At 34.7% G+C, this 24386-nt stretch overlaps 1 protein-coding gene across 1 annotated transcript in view; it reads left to right on the top strand.

Moving 5' to 3' along the window:
* The window catches only part of COL25A1 (collagen type XXV alpha 1 chain), a 535414-nt gene that overhangs the window by 360209 nt on the left and 150819 nt on the right, over positions 1 to 24386 (top strand). The window contains exons 6-7 of the mRNA XM_053564529.1: positions 2428 to 2454; positions 2604 to 2630. Of these exons, the coding sequence (XP_053420504.1) occupies positions 2428 to 2454; positions 2604 to 2630 (54 nt within the window). The remainder of the gene's footprint in view (positions 1 to 2427; positions 2455 to 2603; positions 2631 to 24386) is intronic.

Raw genomic sequence — 24386 nt, 5'->3', positions numbered from 1 at the left:
CAATAATGCTTTTATCACTTAAAATATACATAGAAAAACCTCTTCAAACATTGGAGTAGGCAAAGATTTCTTAAGTGGAAAACAAAAAGGAATAACTATAAGGAGAAAAAATGTTAAATTGAGTTTTATTAAAATTAAGGATTTAGAAGTGTTCATCATAAACCACTTCTAAAAGAACATACAGATAATACACAAAGTGGGGAAATATATTTGTAATAATATATTACAAATTTATTAATTTGTAATCTGTAGATTGTTCTCATTGCTTTATTCCACTGAGTGTATATACTATAATTTATTTTCATCTTTTTCATTTTAGGCATTCTGGTGAAAATACAGTAATTCCACATCATGTTTTAATATGTATATATTCAAAATATAGAATGAACTGTAATCTGCATCTACCCATATGCACATATTTATAATATATGACATATAACATGTTAAAAACTCTAGTAAATCAATAGGACAGTTCAACGGAGTAAGGGCAAAAGATGTGAATAGATATTGTACTTTATGAAAAGACACAAAATGGCCAATAAATGTATTAAAAGGGGTTCAACTGATTAATCATTGGGGAAGTACATATTAAAACATGATGTGGAATTACTGTATTTTCACCAGAATGCCTAAAATGAAAAAGATGAAAATAAATTATAGTATATACACTCAGTGGAATAAAGCAATGAGAACAATCTACAGCTCCACACAAAATTATAGATAAATTTCAGAGAGAGAGGATTGAAGGTTGCAGGTGGATACCCACCTACAAATGGGCTTTTGAGGAAAGAGCATTGTGAATCATTAGAGAAACAACAGGGGATGTTCAGAGTGTAGGAGAAGGTGATGGAGTGATCCACTCACCAAGATCAGCAGGTTCCTGGGGGAGGCATCCACACATGGGATAGGACAGGAGGAGAGAGCCCTGAGGCTCCACACTCCCCCTACGTAGAGACACCATTGCCTGAGCTGTGAGGGGATCCCCAGCCCCTGCCACAGAACCCCCAGGCTGAGCAGGGGACTGTGTGGAATTCGTGCTGCAGCATTGCATTGGAGAGCAGACACAGCACAGACCTGGTGCCTTCCATTCCCAGATCACAGCAACTGACACCGTTCTGAATTCTCAGGCCCAGAATTCTGTAGGCAGTTCTGCACAGGGCTTCGCCTTGTTGCAGCAGCCTCTGCATTGTTCCAGCCAGGCCAGGAAGGGAGCAGAGAGAGTCAACACTCTCACGTACCCCATGACTGAGAGCAAACACCCCTGGGGCATTTGAGCAGAATGGGTGCCACAGACAACAACTGATAAGCTGTGCAGTAGCTCTCTCTGTGGGACTTGAGCAGGAGAGGATGCCCAGAAGCCCAGCCCCACAACTTCGCCCTTGTAACCCCATGCTGCCCCATGGGCCTACAGCTCTGCCCTCACAGTTACTATACTCCCACCAGGCCCTGAGACTCTGCCCTCCGTGGTCCTATAATCAACAAAGCCTTAATAAACTATGCAAAGATGTGGAATCAACCTAAGTGCCCATCAGTGCATGAATGGATAAAGAAAATGTGATATATATACATACCATGGAGTACTATTCAGCCATAAAACAGAATGAAATAATGTCATTTGCAGCAACTTGAACAGAACTGGAGACGATTCTCCTAAGTAAAGTGTCACAAGAATAGAAAAATAAACACTATCTTTACTCACTGTTAATTGGAAGCTAAACGTGGGTACACATGGGCACAAAGAAGTTTTCCAATGAAATAAGAAGGGGAGAGGATGGGAGGGGTGAGGAGTAAAAAATTCATCAGTTTCAATGAACATTATTCTATTGATATGGACACCAAAAATTCTTAATCATTATCCAAGGTATCCAAATAATAAAACATTTGTGCCTCCTTAATATTTTAAAATTAAAGGTAAAAATAAAATGAAAAAATAAAATAAAATTAGCATCTCTCTTAAAAATTATATATGAATTTCCCACACACTGAGCAAAAGAGGCTAGATACATAGTGTGTATAATTATATTTATATAAAGTACAAAAACAGGCAAGCTAATTGCTATTGTCATAAGTCAGAATAGTTAGTGGAGGATGGTGACAAGGAAAGGCACTATAGGAGTTTCTGACTTGCTGGTAATATTTTGGATTTTTTTTAAAGCAGGGTTCTACTTTCATAGATGTGTTCAGTTTGTGAAAATTTATTTAGCATAATGTATATGTGTATACTGATGATGTAAGTTTATATGTATGTATACACACACATAACACTCACGTAGCTGCACAACTGTTTTCACGTTCTAGGCATATCATAATTTTACTTACAAACCAAAATTCCTTGAGAAACCTCATCAAATCTTTTGACTGGCTTTGCTGTTCTATTCAGGCTACAATATGCATTTTTTAATTAATTTTGTCTGTCTTTGTTTTCAGGGCCCTCCTGGTCCAAAAGGTGATAAGGTAAGAAAATGTATAGCAGAAACAAATTAAGTTAGTAGCAACCCATATTGGCATGACTTAAACTATATTATATTGTGTGCTTTTAATGAGTATCATGTGAGTAGATTTTGGCTAAAACTGTCTATTATCTCATCTTTTTTATCCTGTAGGGAGAACAAGGTGATCAGGGACCTCGGGTAAGTTGTATTCTACCTATCCTGGGCAGAAAATTCATTTCTGGCTCCAAACTTATTGAATTAAAGTACCCCCACTTCATAACTGCCATTGTGCCACATGGTTTAGTGATGGCTGGCAAAAAATACCATACCCCTAATAACTAATGTTTATATTCTGTTGTATTATCTTTACTTAATGCCTGTAACTAGAACATTCTACAATAATTGGACCTACTGAGCAAGGGCTGGAATGAATTCTTAAAGTCAAGAACAGCCACCTTTCCATTGACTATTGTGTCCTTCAGATTTGCATGCCTTTTTTTGCAACATAGAGGCCATATGGACTGCTATTGAATTTGGCCTTTTTTCTGCAGTTAAACTTTACGTGCTATTGCATAAATATGTTTTATTATAGATAAAAATATTAATGCATTTTACATATTTATTCCTCATTATAAGTTTGAATAATGCATATTTACATTTCTTATTTTCTTATAGACTTTTAAGCAGATTAAAGGTGTGATACAATTTAGCATTGCAGAATAAAGGGACATTCTTTTAAGCTTCTCAGATGTGGCCCTTTTAACCATTATAACACAACGGTGAATGCTTTGTTGTTACCTTGGTGGTGCCAAGTCCTCTACTTCACATCTGTGCCTTATTACCCAAATGTTCAGACATACTGTTTCAATGATGTAGTGGCTCCGTTCAGACATACCTCTCAATTTTCTCATGTCACTATGCACAAAAGCAAGTATTTGGTTGAAGAGAGTAATTTTTTTTGCAGTGGAAAACACATTTAAAACTTTCAGGTTGAAAACAGAAACCCCATAGGCCTTTCTGTAAAATGCACTCTGCGTAGTTAATTATTCAATTCATTTATACTGCATAAGGATTTTTCCACAAAAGGTAGTTGATAGAAACTTGAAAGGTTTGTGGTCTAATTATCTCTTTGTGTTTCTTTAACTAGGTAAAGTCAATGCTATGATTGACTTTCCCTTCTATTCTTCAGCACTTCTTCATGTAGAAATAATAATCAAAGCATTTTGTTTCTCACGGCAGTTTTTCCAGCTGATGACTTAACTTCAAGTTAAAATCTCACCTTAATGATCAAGGAGATTAAAACATCTTGTCCATCTACTGTCATGGATGTGAATGGATTAAAACTCTCATAACCTGAAATGATTAGGATACAACCACTTGCTTAGTGTGTGGTGATTATTTCACAACATGACTCCCCATATTGAATATCATTTCTTTGATATCAAAGTCACTCAACTTTCCCTTTCTAGGTAAGGAGGGAAACTGTTTCCATTCTGAGAAATCTTCTTTTGGCAGAGGAAGTGAAGGGTTGATTCACAGCTTAGCTGTCATCAGTATGCACATAGTCCTCATTTTCAAAAAGGTGTTTTAGCTTTCATCGTTACAAAAAGTGATGATTGATTATAAAGCGAGGCCAAATTTTCATGACGAAACCCGAAACCATCTGGACTTCACCTGGTTTCATGTTACATTACAAACTAAGACTTGGACTGGGTTCCTTGAAAGTTTGGCCAAAGTTCACGAACTACTTTGACAAACCCAGACTGCCTTTCGTACAAATTTCAGCCAGTTTTCACACTGACTGGGGCCAAGTTTCACACGATTCAGGGGCCATTTAGCATTTTAGGTGGAAAGTGGCAAAAATTGGTCTCATTTTCCCCTGAATTTTTCTTTGTATTGAAAGAATTTGGATTAAATTCATAATGCAGGATGAATCTTCATGGGTATGAATCTGACTGTCCTGGACAGTGTAAGTGAAAGAGAAGCAGACTCCCTAAATTACCTGTCTGTTCTCAGATTCCTAATTTAGAAACAAAGAAGGTCACATTCAATGCTCTTAGAATTTTATAAACATTACTGTCTGGCATGATAGCATTAGCTACTCATAAGGAAATGTATCACATCAAGATAGTAAATTGAAGGTTTTATATTTCAAAACAAATCAAAAGTAAAAACTGGAAGTTTCCACTTTAATGAAAATTAATTCTGCCCACATCCTCTGCAGAGGCATCCTATTCCAGCTAATGCTGACTGGAGTTTTTCTTTTTTAAAATGGAGATTTTTTGTTTGAATACCCTGTCCATTTTCATCCTATGATAGATTTTTTGAATTTCACTTTTTACTATTTGTTTCAAAAGATTTATTTCTTCCCAGAATTAACGTAACAATATGACCCTCCAAACTGCATCATTTTAGTTCTTTGTTAAGTGACTTTCCATTATAGACCAATACCATTTCCTTGAACATGAGATTTATTTTTTTTCTCTTTGGCTTTCCAGGAATATCTAAGTCATAGTATATGGCTCAAAGCAGTAAAAACTTGAAGATAGTATAAAAACTAAGAATGTGAAACTATTTTGCAGTATTTGGACATATATTTAACACTATATAGTGAGCATCTGCCATGTTCAAGATACTCTGCTTATTATTATAGACACAATAAATGTGTCCCCTCTGTCTCTCTCTCTCTCCTACCACCAAATTCAACCTACTATCATCTCATGTCCTTGATGATTACAGTGGTTTTCCAATCAATCTTATTCCCACTCTTGACCCTGTATAATCCATTTTCTATATAGCAGCCAGGGAGATCATTTTACATTGTAAGTTATATCACTTTACTCTTGTTTAAACCTTAGAATGAAATCTAAACCAGTGTGCTTGGCCTCCATGGGCCTTCATGGTCTGGCCCCCGCCTGTCCCTACAAGCTCATCTCACACAAGTCATCCTTACCATCACTGTGCTCCAACTATACCGCCCTCCACGCAGTCTTCAGACACCTTGCACCCTTACCCAACTTAGTGGCTTTCTGTTTGCTCTCCTCTTCTCTTATGATTGGGTTCTTAATATTGATATTTCATATCAAATATCACTTCCTCAGGGAGAACTTCGTAACTACTTAATATAGTTCTAAGAGTTCCTATTTTATTTATTTACTTGCTTATTTTCTGGAAAATATGCCCTCCTTTTTCCTTAGAACCTAAGCTTCCTGAGAGCAAGGACCTGCTCTATCTTATCACTTTCACATGGAATAGTAAGGATTTGATAAATATTTGTTGAATGTATGAATAAGTTATTCTGTAATCACTGTGTTCATGGAAATGATAATCTTGTGGGTGCCTGAGTAAGAAAACTATGTGGTGACGTATTATTATATGTGCCTTAAATAGCTGTTCTGACAGGTACTAGCAAAGTGAAAGTTCTCCTATTTTGAATAATGTGGAGACTGAAGGAGAGGTGACACTTGAGCTAGGATATAATGAATGGGTAATCTATAGAAGATAAGGAAAAGAGAAAAACAGTACATGTCCCCTGGAAGAGGAAATAGTATAAACAATGCTACGCAAGGATAAAATGGCAGGATTTACTTAAGGAACAATAGCATTCCACGTGTGCATAAAGAAAATGTGGTATGTATATACAATGGAGTACTATTTAGCAAAATGGAAGGGAATCTTATTATTTTCAACAACATAGGTGAACATGAAGGACATTATGTTAGGGGAAATAAGCCCGCATAGAAAGATAAATAACAACATAATGTCTTTTACTTGTACAATCTTTAAAAATTTGAATGCATAAAAGTAGAGTAGAATGGTGGTTATCAGAGGCTGGGTGGGGGTGTGTTGGGTGTGGGGGTAGGGAGATTTTGGCCAAAGGAAACAAAATTTCAATTGGATAAGATAACAATGTACTGTAACATACATGTAACAGTACATTGTGCTCTTGAAATTGCAGACTTTAAAGTGCTTGATTTAGCCATTCCACAGTGCATTCATGTTTTAAAATAATACACTGTACACAATAAGTATATATAATTTTTATTTGTCAATTAAAATTCAGTTTAAAAAGAATACTCAAAATAATACCACTTTGGCCAAGAAAATAGGTTAAACATTTAAAAATTGTATCAAACAAGGTTGAAATGTTTTTGAAGGACATTTACATTATAGAGCATTTCGAATGTCTAGTGTGGTAGGCAATAGGGAGCCATTGAGAATTTTTAAGTAATTCACTTGATGTACATTACCATAAGACTATTTGATGTTATAGTATTACCAATGTTCTTTATGAAAATCTATTTGGTGTTTATATCCACTATAGAATGGAATTGGAAGAAACTGAAAGGGAGACCAATTTGACCAGGAAACTACGTCAGCCACCCAGGACAAGGTCATAAGGATATGGGCTGGAAGGGTACTTGTCTAGTCCTCAGTGGAGGGAGGGGTCAGCAGCAGGGCTGGCTTAGCCTGGAACATCAGGTATCACTTGGAAGTAAGGGTACCTGATGAGCAGAAAGCTCAGAAGTAGGCAGGAGTAAAGTTGATGAGCCACAGAAGAGATTCCAGAGGGATCACAAAATATGGAAGAAAGCTCCATATTTTGGAGGCTAAGCTATGAGTTTGTTTTTTCTCAGATACGAACAACTTTGGAAAAGGCCGTTGATAGTATTGTTTATATAATTTAATGATGTTACTATAAAAGTTTGTCTGAATCTCTTAGCCTTTTTCTCATGATTGCAAGAAGGCCGCTTCATGTTTAATCGTCACATTTATATCTGTATCAGGAGGAAAGATAAAGGGAGAAGAGTCTGTATCAAGAAAACAAAGTTTTCCTCATGAATTTCATAGCAGACTTCAGTTCAGGTATCATTGGCCAGAGTGTATCACATAGTTATGTCAAAGCTGAAAGGGACAAGGAAAAAGGAATTGTACAGGAAAGTTGGATCATCTCACCCATAGGCTTTGCTGTAAGGGCCAGGCAAATACCTGGACAGACAAAGAGGGACACAAGGGACAGCACTGATAGAGAATTTGACGAGAGGGAAGTCTTGAAGCAGAGGGTGAGAGATGAAGTCTATCTGTATTGGATTAATATTCACCCTGTTACCATGGGTGGAGTGTGGCCAGGTTTAGGATTGTTTGTTTGTTTGTTTTAAATCAATCAGGGAGGAAAATGGAAAAATATTGAGATGAAAATTCAACACAAGTCTTTGATGTAGGGGAAGAAGTTGGAAAAGAAGATAAAGATAGGGCTGACACTTCTAGCTTGATACTTGATAGAAACTGAACTGTCAAAGAGTAAGAATTGAAATCATAGGATTAAAAAAATGGTGGGTATAAGAGTGATGAAAGGACTACCTTAAGATAAATCCTATAGCCCTATCCACATTTAGGGAATAGAATGAGAACAGAGAATCAGCAAAAGACAGAGAGCATTCATTCATAGGTAGAACCAGGACACTGCAATGTATGAAAACCAAAGGAAGAACTACTTTACAAAAAAAGGAAAGAAAAGAAAGAAATGAGAGTGACCAACAAAATATTCTTAGTAAAAAGAAAGCCTCAGAGATGAGGTCTATAAAAAGGTTTTGGATTTAGTGTTTTGGAGTCACGGATCATTAGAGAATACATTTTGTTAAGTAGTGAGAATGGAAGTCACACTGGGAAAAGTCAAAAGGTGAATGGAAGGAAATTTGACTGTCTTTGAAAACTGTTGATGGCATATGATTCAGTACAGAAGAAAGTGGGATAACTTTTGGCATTAGCTTTCTTTCCATGTACAATTTCAAGCTGACAATTTTAGAGTATATTATAACAATCATAAATATTATTTGGTTTTATTTTTAGAGACATTAAGTGTTAGATTTTCACAGATGAACGCATCTTGACATTAGAATTCTACTTCTCTCCTTGATTATAGGGGTGATGTCAATATAGATTTGCCACTAATTTTTGATTTATTTTTGCAGACTTTGCCTTTTGTTTTAGTCTTAGGATTGGGATAGTGCCTTATCTGTGCTCTGAGTCACCTGCTCCTACTCCATTTTCTTCATTTCGTCCTCATAGCTTTACATACAGAGTTTTGAGAGTAGGACTTTCCCCCACATTCAAGTAGAGATTGGATGACCAGCTACACGTGGGTTATGGGGGATTCAATGGAATTTGGACAAGGAAATAATACCTCACAAAATATTTCTAATTACTTAGTCTTACAATTTGCTGAACACCTTTTTAGGTAAGTTGTACACATCCTGTCTAAGCCTTACCATGGTTCAGTGAGGTAGGTTATCAGGGAAGAAAAATAGGAACAGTAGATACAGTAGAGTGAAATGATTGTGTTGTACGCAGGCTACAGTCAGGCTGGACAGGGATCAAATTCAAATTCTACCACTTTCTGTCTCTGTGATTATAATTAGGATTAAGAAAATAATGTATGAAAAATCTTTAATAAGTCTTCAACAAAGGATACCTAATTACATGTATTCTTTTCATTATTCCCAAATTTCACATGAGAAATCTGGTATAAAGTAACTTGCCCACGTTTAAACTCAAACTCAGCTTTCTCTAGTCTATTGCTGTTTCCAGTGGACCAGACTGCTTCCCTATCAATGAAGCAGTTGTTATAAAATCATTGACATCAATGCGAAATGATAGGGGTTCCAGAAATATCTATGGCTAAAATAATATTGAGTTCTTAAAATAGATAATCTATGAAGGTATAACTATTTGAAGTAGTTACTTTTTTTATTACCATTTAATATATGAAGACACCAAGACTTAGAAAATTTAAATATTTTTGTCCAAAATAACAGTCAGTAACAGAACCAGGATTTGAACCTAGGTATTGACAGATTACATTTTCATATATTCTCTCACTTATCTTCAAAAGTAATTCTGTGAGTTAGTAGAACAAATATTACCTTTTTTTTTTTCCTGACAAGGATAAAGCTTAAGCAGATTAAATAACTTGTTCAGTTCTTTCACACACGTCCACCAAAAGACAGTGCAGGGACTCACTCCAATTTCAAATCCCACTCTTTTTCCACACTGTCAGGCTGCTTCTAGATAACTGTTAGGATCCATTTCAACTTTAAAATTCCATACCTCTGTGAATAAGTTTGAAAAAGTTGGAAAGCATGAACGCAAATAGGTGGATCTCTTTTCCTTGTAATCATGATAGACTCTGTCTATACAAATCTGTGTACTGCCAACTACCAAAAAATGAATGAATGAATGAATGAATGCCACATCATAACACCCTAGAATCTCTGCCACAGATGAACACCTTAATGCCACTATAAGGAACATATAGGGGCAGGGCCATGTTGATCCCTATCCAAGTTATGTAAGAATACCCAATTACTTTGTCATAACATAAGTTTTACTTCTCAGCTTCATGGCACCAATTTGAAAATTATTTAATATCAAGATCCCAGTTATATTTGCTATTATAATGTTTTTTCTTTGGGATAACCAGATGAATGAAGTCTGTTTTCTGCTGTTCTTAATGCTGTGTTTACATGTTTTAGAAAACATTTTGTCAATTTGACTTTTATTCTGAGCCTCTCTTTCTAAAAAAATGAATTATACTTCCTGGTCAATACCAGAACCTCAATTGCAAATGTAAAGTCTGGAGACTTTGAAGACTTTTCTCATTGTCATCTGCACTCACTAATGTCTTTCTTCATTGTTAAAGAGGACTTTTGTTTGCCCTGTTCATAGGGCCTCTGCCCTCATCATGAACCATGGCCCTGGGAATCACAGGGATACCTAAAGCTTTGATGATGATGGGTCATATTTCTTTCCTCTATCTTAGTAACTTTAAAATATAGCCTTAAAAATAAGCAAAGCAGTTTTAAAGTTTCATGATGTCTTATTTAATTAGGGTACTGTGTTTTTCTGAAATTGTGGCAAGTTTATTAAACAAACTTAGGTGGAAAATGAACAAACATCATGAAGTTGTCTTTTGATTATATATTAAGCTTCTAATCGTTGGCTACCATCACCTTGCCAAATAACACAGAGCCCTGATAAATAAGAGATTTAGTGGTTATTGGTCTCAACATCATCAGCTAACAGCTGGTTTTAAATGAGTCCTAAGCTCCTTTCGAAGTTTCAATAAGCCACCCAGGAGCTGTGCTTAACTATTTTCATAAAATTCCTTTCTCCTCCTTGTGTGCTCAAGTAAATTTTCATAACAGCTGGGACTATGCAAAACTGATAGCATCTTAGAAACATCTTTGGCAAGACAGATTAAGTTCCAGAAAAGGAAAGCATTTAGAAGTTTATTTTATTATCTTAACCTTTGTTGACATGAGTGATTAGACAGATTTTTGGGCTCTGCTAAAACATTTAGGTCTGGATATTAATTTGATGTTCTTATTTATTTAACCCTTGCCTTTCTCTTTAGCCTTAATAAATACACTACTCATTTGGTACTGAATGTATTGCCTGTGAAAAAGGAATGGCTATAACACAATGAAAAGAAATAAATTATAAGAAAATTATTTTAATGCTTTCCAGATTCAGCAGAGGTTGCCATGGAAACAACAAGCTCATTAAGAATTGCAAATGTTCTTGTTATATTTTCTAATCAGAGTTCTCTTTTGAGTGATCTCTGTCATACTTCAAACTACTAAGTATTGGCATTTTGAATTGAACCAAGGAAAAATTGTAAATTTGTCCTAATATAGGTCAATTTAGAAAATACATTGTTTTTTATAAGCACTGGTTAATGGTATAGACAATATTTTCCTTGGAATTCAGTGTTTTAAATTTTACCTCAACGTTATTGGCTGAATGACTGAGTTCATCAAGTGGTAGTGGTGAGAGGGAAGGAGTGTTAAGAAAAGCTGAGGAATAATGTCACTCTAAATCCTGTATTTTTTCTCTAATGTGGAAAATGATGTAAGTGAATCTATCCCTACTGAACAAATGTAGTAATCCAGTTGAGTAAACTTTTATATAAGATATATGAAAGTAAGAGGGGATATTTTATAAAACCAATAGTGGAATGCCTGAGATGTGAGCTTTTAATTGAGAATTCTATTAATGACCACAAGATATTAAAATAAAACCAAAATCTAATCCTAACTATATCCTCTGATGAAAAATTTTGGAGACTGATACTAACATGTTTAAATAACCATTGAATTTCCTTTTCGTCTTTTGGGCGCAGTGAACTTCATATTTAAATAATCATTTCCTCTCCATTTTACTGAGTAAAGGGAAGATGTCATTTGTCTATACTTTTGTACTCAATGTTTATATCAAATGTAGTATCCTCTTTTACTTTTTTATGTGACATATATCTGGACTAATGTGTACAATTTTGCTTAATTTTTATGTAATTTTCTTGAATTAAATAGAACAAAAGATTCTAGGTGAAAGATAATATACATGTATATATTTAATATTATTCCCTTTATATTTCTTTTGTTTGAATGTTAGCAAGTGCTGCTTTTCATAAAATATTGGCTAAATAATTTAAAGACTACCTTGATAAGTAATATATTAATGAACCTTTTTCAAATATTAAACTATCCAGAAGATTTTATTCTCTTTGTCTAATGTTTAAAGCAAACTTAATTTTTTACTTGAATCCAATTCTTAATATGGTTGCATTAATGTCTATCAATGAGGCCTATAATAAAACGTGAAGGTAAAGGGAGATTTGGGGTTGATGACTTTTAAAAGGAAGAGAAAGTAAGCCTTTTAGTAAATATTCTAAAATCTGTATTTGAAATAGACAAAAAAAATCCATTTTATACTGCAGTTGTTAACACCTGTGAATAATAAACATACTGCACATAGAAAATACAGCAATTTATAAGCAATTTACACTAACAAAATTCAACATCATTACTACTGTTATTTTTCTATCACTCCCAGTTGCAGAATTATAGTTGCAACTGGACATATTTAAAGTGGATTAACCAAATAGAAATCAAGAAAGTATAAAACAGCAGATTTTAATGGTACATAAGGATTTACAGAGAGAGCAGAGGCCAGGACTATATTTTTGACTCTTAGGGGTGAAATGGGTGGAATGTGGCTTATGCACTGACAAGTCATGTTCAGGGAGAACAGTTCCTGTAAGTCTGAATGAGATGAGTCTCTGGAAAGTCATTCAGTGCCAAACAGCAGCGTCCTTTCATAAGCATAAGTGCACTAATGTGTCCAGCAGCTCCTCATAACAGACATGGCCTGTAAATCACAATTCGCAAATAGGACTGGCTTTGTAGAAAAAGGATGTCAGTTTCAAGGACTGACTTCGGATGTAACTCTGCAGTGACTTTGGAGGAGTGAGGAAGCTTTATTTGAACTTTGTTTGAAAAATGTCAACATTCAGAGAAATCCTTATTAACCACTAATGGTCTTTTTTTAATTAGCACAAATGAATGAGTTGATATACACAAATAATAATGGTAATAATAATAAAACACTATTGTTTTCCCACTTTCACCTGACCAGAAGACTTCTGAGCATTCTTATCATGCTTTATTAGCTTGTGAATTTAGCATGAATCTGTTGGCAAAGGAGTGAGTGATGGAAAGGTGGACTCAGAACCTCCAAATGTAGCATCCAGAACATCAAAGAACTAGTGACAGAGGACCTTCTTTCTAGGACAGGCATTTTAGTAATTTATTAGAATTAAGAATTGATGTAGGGAAATTATGGTGGATAAACAAGAAGAGAGAGAAATTGCCATAGCAGAGTGACAGACTTGTTCTGGGTTGAAGCCTGTGGGATGTGAAATGAAATGGCAGGAACTGACTGTAACCTTAGGAAGTGCAAGGGAACAACAGGTGGTACTTCCTGCTTCATTTACCACGTCTTCAAAAGAACGCGGCAGCCACAGCATTGTGAGCTTATTGGCAGGGGTGGGAAAAGGCTAAGGGAGACACTGTCAGGTTGTTAATCAAGAATACATTGAAATGTTTTCCAAGATTTTTTTTTTTTTTCAAGGAAGTCTTACATTTATTGAAATCATTTGCAACAAATTGCTAGAAGCCTCACAAACCCCCTTAATTGTTTTCTTTTTTGGTGCCGTGACTCAGATATGAATCCCTTAATAGGTGTATTGTGAAAAATAACATATATGCAGGAAAGTAGACATAATGTACATAAATGTAAAGCTCAATAAATTATCACAAACACCTATGTAACTCCCCAATTTCCCAAAGCCTCGCTTCATCCCTGTACTCACCCTTTTCCTCAAAGTTAACTAATATTCCGACTTCTAATATTGTAGCTTATTTCTCTGAGTTTTTAAACTTTATAAAAATTAAATGAAATGACTTCTGAACATCTTAAGAGTCATCGACTCGTTGCATGGAGTTGTAGTTTACTTATTCTTGTTGCTAAATAGTATTTCATATCATGCTCTTCTTATCCATCCCACCATTATGGGCATTTGAGTTGTTTCCAGTTTTTGGCTGTATCAATACCTCTTCTATAAACATTATTGTGCTCAACTTGTAGTACACTTATTAACACATTTCTGTTGGGAGATTAGCATTGCAAGTATTTTTATTCCTTGGGCCTTTCATCTGGCTTATTATTTTAGAAGTTAGGTTAATTTATTTATATGGACTACTTAAATTGTGGTACAACCTTGAAATATGTCACCAAAATCTTGACCTCATCTTCACTGAGAGGAGGCCATGACTTTGTGAGATTTCCGGGATTGCCAAAGGGAAATTCTTCCACAGGTGAAGCAGGAAGTACAGAATGAAGGATGAGACTGATGTAGCTATGTCCAAACACAGAACAGAACAGTGAGCTTTCTGAGCTATGCCTTAGTTTTAATTCACATATGCTGTGTTATTTGGATTATCCTTAACAAGATTTATAAGGTATTTCTTTTATTAAGAATTATCAAACACCTTTTTCACAAATAATTTTTAATACTATGTGGTATATCATTTAACATGTGAGCATGTATACATATATTTGTTCTCACTAATAGGAAATAGTCTATCTGTAGATATATTTTATATACACATATCTGTGAGTATTTATTCACAATTGCACTTATAGTATTTTTATGAAACAGAATGTACATAAGTACAGATTACAGATACACATATACACATATTACAGATACACATATACGAGATCTAAACACGTATAAATGTGAACCTATTCTTATCTATGCTCTAGTTCCAATTAAGAAAAAAAGGTAAATGTTCAAAGCAGTCTATGAAGCTTTTTGGATTAATTTGATATATCTTCCTTAATTTTTTTAAAAAGTATTTTTCCATTCAGTGTGGCATTTTAGGATAAAAGAAAAGTTAATTTTTAATAATTTAATGCTTAATTTTTCTTTTTGCATGTTTTAGCCTACAAGGGAAAACATTTTCATTGTTCCTTTGAAAAATGAGATGGAAATGAACATAGTGACATTTCTTTTTTTTTTTTTAATTAAATCATAGCTGTGTACATTAATGCAATCATGGGGCAGCATGCACTGGTTTTATATACAATTTGAAATATTTTCATCAAACTGGTTAACATATCCTTCCTGGTATTTTCTTAGTTATTGTGTTAAGACATTTATAGTCTACATTTAGTAAGTTTCACACATACCCTTGTAAGATGCACCGTAGGTGTGGTCCCACAAATTACCCTCCCCATAGTGACATTTCTTGATGAACACACCATAGATTGGTTCTGACCTCCACATAAAATCCACAGGTATTTCTCAAGGTAGTTTTGAGAGACAAATACTTGCCTTGACTTGAATGTTAGAGAAAAGCTGGAGATATCAGTCAGGAGAAGTCAGTTGCCTTTTCTTAAATAACTCATTTCTTTATATTTCTTAGGCGTTGAGGAAGTCAGAAGTTTCTAGAATTCCAGCAGCAGAATTTCCTTGTAGAAACATAAACAGGTTGAGATGGAAGGGGTTCTAATAAATTCTTTGCATTTAACCTAAGTTATAGCAGCACATAGTAATTTTTCAGTCTTTGTTTTTCTCTATTATTTTTATTCTGCTGACCTGAACTTCAAGAAATAAACTTTGGAAAGAGTGTAAATCATTAGCATAGTTGCATTAAATGTTTTGAAAATCAGTAATTACTGTATCTCCATTAGCAAGGCTGATAGCCACTAGCTACAATTTAATATGTTTATTTATATTTGTGCATTTCTTTGATAATATGTCTTTATTGTAAAGAATTTATAATCTATATGTCAGCCATGACAATCTTTATAATTTTGATGATGAAAACAATGGAAAGGAATATTTTATCTTTGAACCATCTGTTATTCTTTCTCTGCCAAATAGATAACTACTATGTTTACATTAAGAGCTTTGCCACCCTACACATGCCATTTTCATTTTCTGGCACAGATAAACACATTATTTCTATGTTGACAAAGTGATGTTTCTAAAAGATCTTCAAATGTTAAGGAACTCTGGAATATAACATTATGAAGCCATTCCAAAATTACTTTTCAGTCTTGCAACCTTTTATTTAGTAGTCATTTACAATTATTCAATAATACCGTAAAAGGAAATGACTGTTGAGAAGTTACAGGAAAAAGAGACTATCTGGAGATCTAGTAGACATTTTGGATTTGTTGAGAAAGCTCATGTAGAGATTTACAACTTCATCGTTCATTTTATACTTTTAGGCAGAAAAGTCAAACAAAATCGAAATGGAGAAAGCTTGCTGTGTCACCAGAACAATGGTGAATGTTAAGGCTGTAATTCTATAGTGGTCTGTGGTATTACTTCCACTTTGGAGTCAAGTAGTTCCAATAAAAAGTGTCAGAGAAGAACGCAAATTTGAGCCATGATATCTACCCAGAATTGTATATAGTAACTGTTATAAGAAGTCAAGATTTTAGGATGTGTCAAATGAAATGGCATGTGCCAACGGGGCTGTAGTTTGAGAAACTGTCACAACATATGAGATTTCTTTTTAGGGTAGTGAGGAAAAGGAATTCAATTTATTTTTCCTTATTATTGAAATGTGAGTACTATTTTACACAATCTTCCCTCTATATTTTGAGTTAATTCTCAAGTGAACAGATTAGAAGCTGCAAACTAGTAGCCTGTGGACCACATTCTGGTAGTGGATAAATTTTATTACCCTTCTCAAATTAGTTGCTAATATTCTAATATTGAGCAATTCTATATAAAATCTTGTTGTTGTTTTCTATGAGACAGAGTCTCACTTTGTCACCCTCGGTAGAGTGCTGTGGCATCACAGCTTACAGCAACCTCAAACTCTTGGGCGTCAGTGATTCTCTTGCCTCAGCCTCCCATGTAGCTGGGACTATAGGCGCCACAGTGCCTGATTGTAGTTATCATTGTTGTTTAGCAGGCCGAGGCTGGATTAGAACCCTTCAGCTCTGGTGTACACCCTAGCCACTGAGCTACAGGTGCTGAGCCTAAAGAATCTTATTTTTATATTTCTCTTGAGGCTTGGTGCCTGTAGCTCAGCAGATAGTGCGCCAACCACATACAAAGGAGCTTGTAGGTTTTGAATCCAGCTCAGGCCTGCCAAACAACAATGACAACTACAACCAAAAATAGCTCAGTATTGTAGCAGTTGCCTATAGTCCCAGCCACTCGGGAGGCTGAGGCAAGAGAATCTCTTAAGCTCAAGAGTTTGAGGTTGCTATGAGCTGTGATGCCACAGCATTCTACCCAAGGTGACATAGTGAGACTCTGTCTCAAAAAAAAAAAAAAAAAATTTTTTTTTCTTAAAAAATTAAAAGATCTAGCATCAATGGGTCTACCTCTTTTTTTTTCAGTTGGTTGAAACAGAATTAAGTCTGTCTGACTTAGGTGGGATATTCATTATGGACTACATGCAGTGACACACAGCCTATTTCATTTCACATTATGTGTGCACTCTCCATTGGCATTGGAATTTGGAATCCCTGGATTAGCTATTAAGATTATTTTTCTTTTGATATTATAATGACAAAGTCTATCAAAATATACAGAAAAATAGGTCACAAAATAGTTAACTTAAATCTTTTTTAGAAAAAAATTATTGCTTTTAATATAATTTTTACATACTATTTGTTTTTAAAGTATATAGAATTAGTCTAACACTGGTGATTGTCAATCAATAGATAGTACTATAGAATTGGGGGGATTTTTTTGTATACCAAGTTTGTTCAAAGATTCAAATTACAGCCACATTAAACATGGTTGTTTTATATCAAGATTCCAATACAATTTATGTTATTGCTAGGGGGTTTTTTTTGTTTAAAATATAATTTATAGAATAAAGAATTTTTTTAAGTTATACTAGTATATAGAATTGACTAGTAATAATTAACAGGCAAAAAATGTTCAAAAGATAAGTTTTGATCTTTTAATTGTATGTGTTTAAAATTAGAAACATCACAGACTTTGGAAGGTAGTACTTCAGAGTCACTCTTTTAAGGAAAAATGTCACTCTAAATTTCAGAATTTCCTTTAGACCTTAAAAAATAATAATATGTTAGTTTATTACTTAAGATGATCAAGCTTAGATATCTGCGCAAGTTGTAAATAAAGTTCATATATACTTAGAATCATAATGTAAATTTTACTTGCGTTTTTTTGTTGGACCCAAACAATTCCTTTTATAATACTAGTTACTATACTTTTAGAAACATTTATGTTTTAAAGCATTATATATGTTTTCTAGCTTTATTTTTCTATAGTTGGATTAATGGAAACATCTCCCCTTGTGAACATTTCTAACAAAATTGTCCTGTTGAGGCACTGATGAAGAACAAGTTCATGAATTGTTTGGAATGTCCCTTCTAGTCGTACTGACAGTCAGTATTATTTGACCCTTTTTTCCTCTATTTGTTGCTTCATGTAAAAATAAATTGAAAATGGATTTCTCTGAGTGTAACAAATACAGTATTTAAAGACATAGCCCAAAGGGTTAAAAATAAAAAGAAAAGACTGTGTTTCTTTTTTTTTTTTTTTTCCCCTTCAGAACTTTGTTTGCTTTTGTCGTTGTGGCCTCAGCTGTGAAGAAGCTTTTTAGCTTAATTATATCACATTCATTTATTTTTGGTGTTGATGAAGTTACCAATGGGGTCTTCTTCATAAAATCTTTTCCCGGTCTGATATCATCAACTATTTTTGTTTGTTTGTTTGTTTTGCAGTTTTGTTTTTTTTTTTTTGACTGTGTTTCTTTTTATTGAAAAGGGTTGTATGCATCTGAAACATTTTTTTTTTCTTATAGTGGTTCTAATTGCTGGTTAATATCGGAGTTAAATTTTTCTTTTTATTAGAATTAAAATTATTTGCCAATGCCAGAAAGAGTTTCTAGATAAATCTTGCTTATCCTGTTTTCAAAGAATAATGAGGAGGAAGATAATATGGATAAGAGAAATTCACTTACAGCCCTGTCTTCTAACTACAAAATAAACCCATTTCACAGCCAATTGCCTAAAAATTCCCATAGGGTATCCTAAGCTCACGGCTCCTGAATTTTATTCAAATACCAGTAGTGACGAAGGACTCCCTGTCTTACAAAGCAGACTATTCTAATCATAGGCACTTCAAAGATTACAAAGTAATTAAATCATCCATTCAACACATATTTATTGTTCCCTCTTTTTGAATTATCTATTGTGAAATGTCAAAAGGAACGTGAAAGCTTCTCTAGTCTACCCCTCATTGGTATTGTCCTTTGACAAAGTGATGGCCTGGCATAAACTGAATACACCTGTGGTGCTGATGGTTATGCTGTAGCTATGCTCTCCACTCAGTCCTGAGCCTGATGACATTCCATCTCATCTTCCCATGCTTCAGCCACCCCCTTACTATTTTGGCTGTCTGTAAATGCTCCTACCTGTATCTTCCTTAAAGGACAATGTCCAGAAATTAAACACATTAATCCAGGTCAAGCGCTTGTTTATATAGCCTGGAATTAGATTGGCTTTAAACAACATTGGCTGCCATATCGTATATTAATGTAACAATTTATTACAACTATTGTGATATGAGAACAATTAATGACAATTAAGGTTATGAGGGGGGGAAGCAGAAAGAGGGACGGAGGGAGGAGGGAGGGGCCTTGGTGTGTGTCACACTTTATGGGGGCAAGACATGATTGCAAGAGGGACTTTACCTAACAAATGCAATCAGTGTAACCTGGCTTATTGTACTCTCAATGAATCCCCAACAATAAAAAAAAAAAAGTTTATTACAACTAAATCTCTAAAAAGCTTTTTCTGTACTGTTACCAGCTCTTAGATCAATTATGTATTTATATAGCATGTTCATGAGATCCACACACCATTCCTTACTGTTATTCTCATGTTATTTGTATACTAGTCTCAGCAATCCATCCTGTTGAGGTCCCCTTTAGCTTCTGATTCTGCAATTCAAAAATATTATATCTCTTCTCCTCTCCCATTTCCTGGAGATTGGAGAAATCATTCCTATGCCCTAAGTTTGAAAAGATTGATTCCTTGATAGAAGTATTGAATGACTAAGAATTGAAGTCATAAACTGTATGACTGCTATTTGGGTAGACAGTTAAACCAGTTATAAATTCACTATTTCTATTGGTTTTCAGTTAAGGCTTCTCAATTTAGTATCTAAGGACAATACAAAAAATCTTAAAATACCTCTGCTGTCATCTATTATAAACTTTACCAACAAACCTTCTAAAAATCTATTCTAGTCTTGACTTAGTTTAATGCAATTTTACCAATCTTTCTATAATTTGCAAATCTATATTCTTCCCTATTTTTTCTCCTATTACTCCTCCCACTCTCCAAATTCCTGAAAAATGATATGGATAGTTGGGTATTTTTTGGCAAATGCTCAGTGTTTTTAAAATTGTTTTTTCTGGCTACATTCCCAACTTTTTCACTAATAATATCTCCACTTTTCTTGGCATTTAATACTACCAATATTTAGGCAATTTTTAATCCAAATAACCATTTTTATTTCTGTTTGACAGATAATTGAAGCTGAATAGGTAGTAGTTACTATTGCTTTCTTCTATCAACTACTCACATTTTACTCAATTGGCTAAGAAAAATAGACCTATTACTTCATTATTCTTTTTCTGAATCTGACTGAATATGCTCTTTGTTGCCCTTTGACATTTTCCCCAAACCTCATGGGGCCTAAGTGCTCCCGACACAGATCATAATGTTCTGTGCTGCTCATCTATATTAATCCTTGGTTTCACTCTCTATTTTCTTCTCTTTCTTACATCTAATTAAGATAGTCATAAAGAAGGAAATCCTACAAAGAACAGGAGAGTAGAGGGAAGCCCAGTGTCTAATTTGTAAATTATTAGTCCCTTAATATTTCGCAAATAGGATAATGATGCCTTGCACAAAAGTTGAGTCTGGCATTTCCCTTGAAAATATTTTTTTCTTAGACAAATTTGTTTTGTGCTACTTTCCCAACATTAACTTCCACAAATTTTCACAAGTTAAGAAACATGGAGAATTAGGTAATGAAAGTTTATTAGCATCATTAGATAATGAGCGTTATCTCAATGTTTGCAATATCATGAAGTTTCATCTCAGAGCTTTAAAATGAACGTTCTACCATATCCTAAATTGTGAGCAATATTTGAGCCCCTTTTGGATGCTTGCCTAATTCAAAGATTACTTCCAAGCAACAGTCTCTATTTTAGTTTGTGTGATTGAATAGACCCTGGAAAACACTATAAAATTAGGATGGGAATTAAAGGAGGATGTTAGGGAAGAGGACCAGATGAACCAGTAGGGGAAGGTACTTATAGGAGTTCTACTGCAAGTTAACTATTCTCTGGTGAATTTGTTGCTAAAATCGCCTTTGAAGATTTCCATTATCTCAGAGGGTGATTGGGCATTTTCTGTGGGCTAACCTTTATTTAATGGGATGGAGGACTTCACAGGTGGAGAAGGAAATACAAGGGTGACTGTCCATCCATTGCAGCTATCTAGCCATATGCCTCTTCTGTCGTAGGAAGAAAAGAAGATAACGTTCAGCCTGTGCCCAAGATATTTTAGTGTCAATTCAATCTAATATCATACAAAGGAAGTTTAGCAAATACTCATTAACCCAGAACACTGAATAAAGACAATAAGAACAGCAAGACAATTATGCTTTCTCTTCCAGCATAACAAATGGGAAAAATAATTAATCACAGCCTTCTAGGGAAATGCCTACTTTCCCTTCAGGATCAAGTGCTCTGTCGGCTAACAGATTCCCTATTTTCTTGGTGCTGATTGACTTTCCTGATCCATGCCGATATCTCCTCTCTCAGATGTAGACTGTTTCCTTTCAGAAAATGGCTAGGGTATATTCAAGTTGAAATGAGTCTTTGACCTGGCAACCTCACCAAAAGCACCCCAAGTTTTATAAAATGCAGATGTAAAATAGTATTGTATTGCATGCTATTGTAATAATGTACCATTCCAGAGAGAAGACTTCTTCAGAGTTAAAAGATTTTTAAATTGAGCTCCACAGTTTGAAATTTATATTTCAGAAGCATACTGCATAACATTCAGATGGGGCTGAATTAAAGCCTACTTTTGCATTACTTTTTTATAGAGAAGTTTAAGCAGATTATTATGCAGTGTTTTGATCAAATTGATGTTCTAAACAAGACTTCTGGAGAATTATTTTTTATTTCATAAAAGGACAACATTTTTCCAGGATTTTTTTGCATTTACTTGCAAAACATATGCTAATTATCAGTGCACTTATTTATTAATTTATGTAATTAATTAAAAGATGTATACCAGATAATTGAGCAGACTAATTCTGATTAGTATATAAAATTAAAATCATAAAAATCAATTTATTTTATTGTTACAGACTGGCACAAATTAAAATATATAATTCAAATTTTCGTATTTTTAGACAGGGCATTTTCCAGACTTGCCTATATTAATAAATTTTATTGTTCAAAACTGAATTCATTTCCCTAAATTCAAAACTTACTTCTCTTTAATTCTGTGAGAGGGCTCTTTGTCTTTAAGTCTGGGCTAAGCTAGGAATGCCTTCTTAAAACCAGTAGAGTCCAATGTGTTTCAGAATTTAGAGTTTTTAGGAATTAGAAAGTTAACATTGTTCACACACTGCATATTATCTGACACCTATAGAGAGAGGCCTGAGACACCTTGTAATGAAAACTTCAAATTCTACAGTGAAACATATGCACATCCACCTTATTAGTGACCATAAATAGCCTCACATCTGTTCAAGGAAGTCTGTGTCATCATATGAGTTTGCTGCAAACTTAGAAAAACCTTAAGAAAAAAACATCATCTATAAGGACTTTGGATTTTGAAATTTCAGATAGGGGATCATGGGCTGTACCTAGGTTTTTAATATGTTCTTTATAACTTTGCCACGGTTGTTTTTCTCATGCTCACATGTGGCATGACACCTTAATTGTACAAAAACCTTCGTGGCCTCCCACTACTTCCTCCTTTAAGCTTCTTTTAAGACTTCCTACATCCATATCCTACCAACTTTGCCAAGTATTTTCCTAAAATGTATGAATATCACCCCAGCCAAACTCACCCTGCCAGCCTTCCCTGAGTGCACCTTCTCCTTTGCTCATGGTAGTGGTGAATGTCTGCTTCCTGGGGCCTCAGGTCCACGCTCCACTTCCACTGCCAACATCCTGTTTGTCTTCACCTGTCCCACTTTCTACCTTTGTGGGAGCCTTACTTTCATCCCCAGAGAGAATGTGGTTAAGTACAGCCTGTCCCTCTAATTAAAGCACTAATTTAATGTAATTGCCATGTGAATTGATGTTCATGTGATAATCCCCTCTCCATAGTAGATGAAAACCCCTGAAATTTTTTTGTCAGATTTGACATATAACATGTATTCAAGAAATCTTTGAAATGTTTTAGTTAATCTCTCTCACTTTCTCTCGCTTTTTCTCTCCTTATCATCAGTCTGACCTCCCATAAATCCTACAACCCATTGCTGTTGCCCTTTTCCCCTTATCTTGACCTCGTCCAAATGAAGAGTGTAGGTCTCAATGGAAAGTGCCTAGCACAGGGTCTAATCTCAATATACCAGTGTTGATTCAATGTGTCCTTAGAAAAGGAAAATATATTTTCTATTTGTTCCATTGTTCATCTTGATGCTACTGTCAGCAAGGAAAGTGGTGAGTTCCCAGCCACGAAGAGTCACCTAGTGTGTCACGGCTGCATCTGTGGGTCGGGGGGATTCTTCTATGCTGTGCTTCAGGCAGGAGAATCCCTCGCAAGCTGCCCATGGCCCTGTCCGTCCAGACACATCACATAGCCGTTTCTCCTTTGAGGTATTGTTGCCTTCCTAGAAGTGTTGGGAACAGGGCTTAGGTCCCTACTGTTCTTACAGACTATAGATCTTCTTCCTTGCTTCCAATTTAGGGGAGTACCTTTCTAGGTACTTTTGATTCCTAGAAATGTTTATCAACAACTGTTTATGAGGATAGAGCTTTGGCTCTGCAATTTACATTTAGTGGGCAAAACCCTTCACTTCTTCACACCTCAACTTTCTCATCTGCCAAATGGTTGGTTTGAGGATTAAAAGAGTATTTATAAGGCTCTCAGCATAAAACTTAGCACATAGAAAGGATCATCTGAGAATTGACCATTATTATTACCACTATCATAACCACTGTCATTTTTAATCCTAAGATAGAATTACTCTCTTGATGTTTATTTAGAGAGAATAACTGATACAGTTAAAGAAAAGCTTATATTAATAAAATCAATACAATTTTTTTTACATCTTCCTAGACTATGAGGCTTTTTTGTAATTTAATTTTTTTCTTTTTTTTTAGGTTTTAGGTTTTATTTTTCTCACTTATATCTCCTTTTAATGTATTTTTTATTTTTTTGTTTTTATTAAATCATAACTGTGTACATTGATGCATTTATGGGGTTCAGTGTACTGATTTGATATACTATGTGAAATACTTACATTGAATTGATTAACATCTCCATCACAATTATACTCTTTTC

This window comes from Nycticebus coucang, chromosome 1, assembly GCF_027406575.1.
Source record: "Nycticebus coucang isolate mNycCou1 chromosome 1, mNycCou1.pri, whole genome shotgun sequence".
Taxonomy (NCBI): Eukaryota; Metazoa; Chordata; class Mammalia; order Primates; family Lorisidae; genus Nycticebus; species Nycticebus coucang.
Note: the sequence above shows the minus strand (reverse complement) of the source record. Positions and strands in the feature narration are given on the sequence as shown.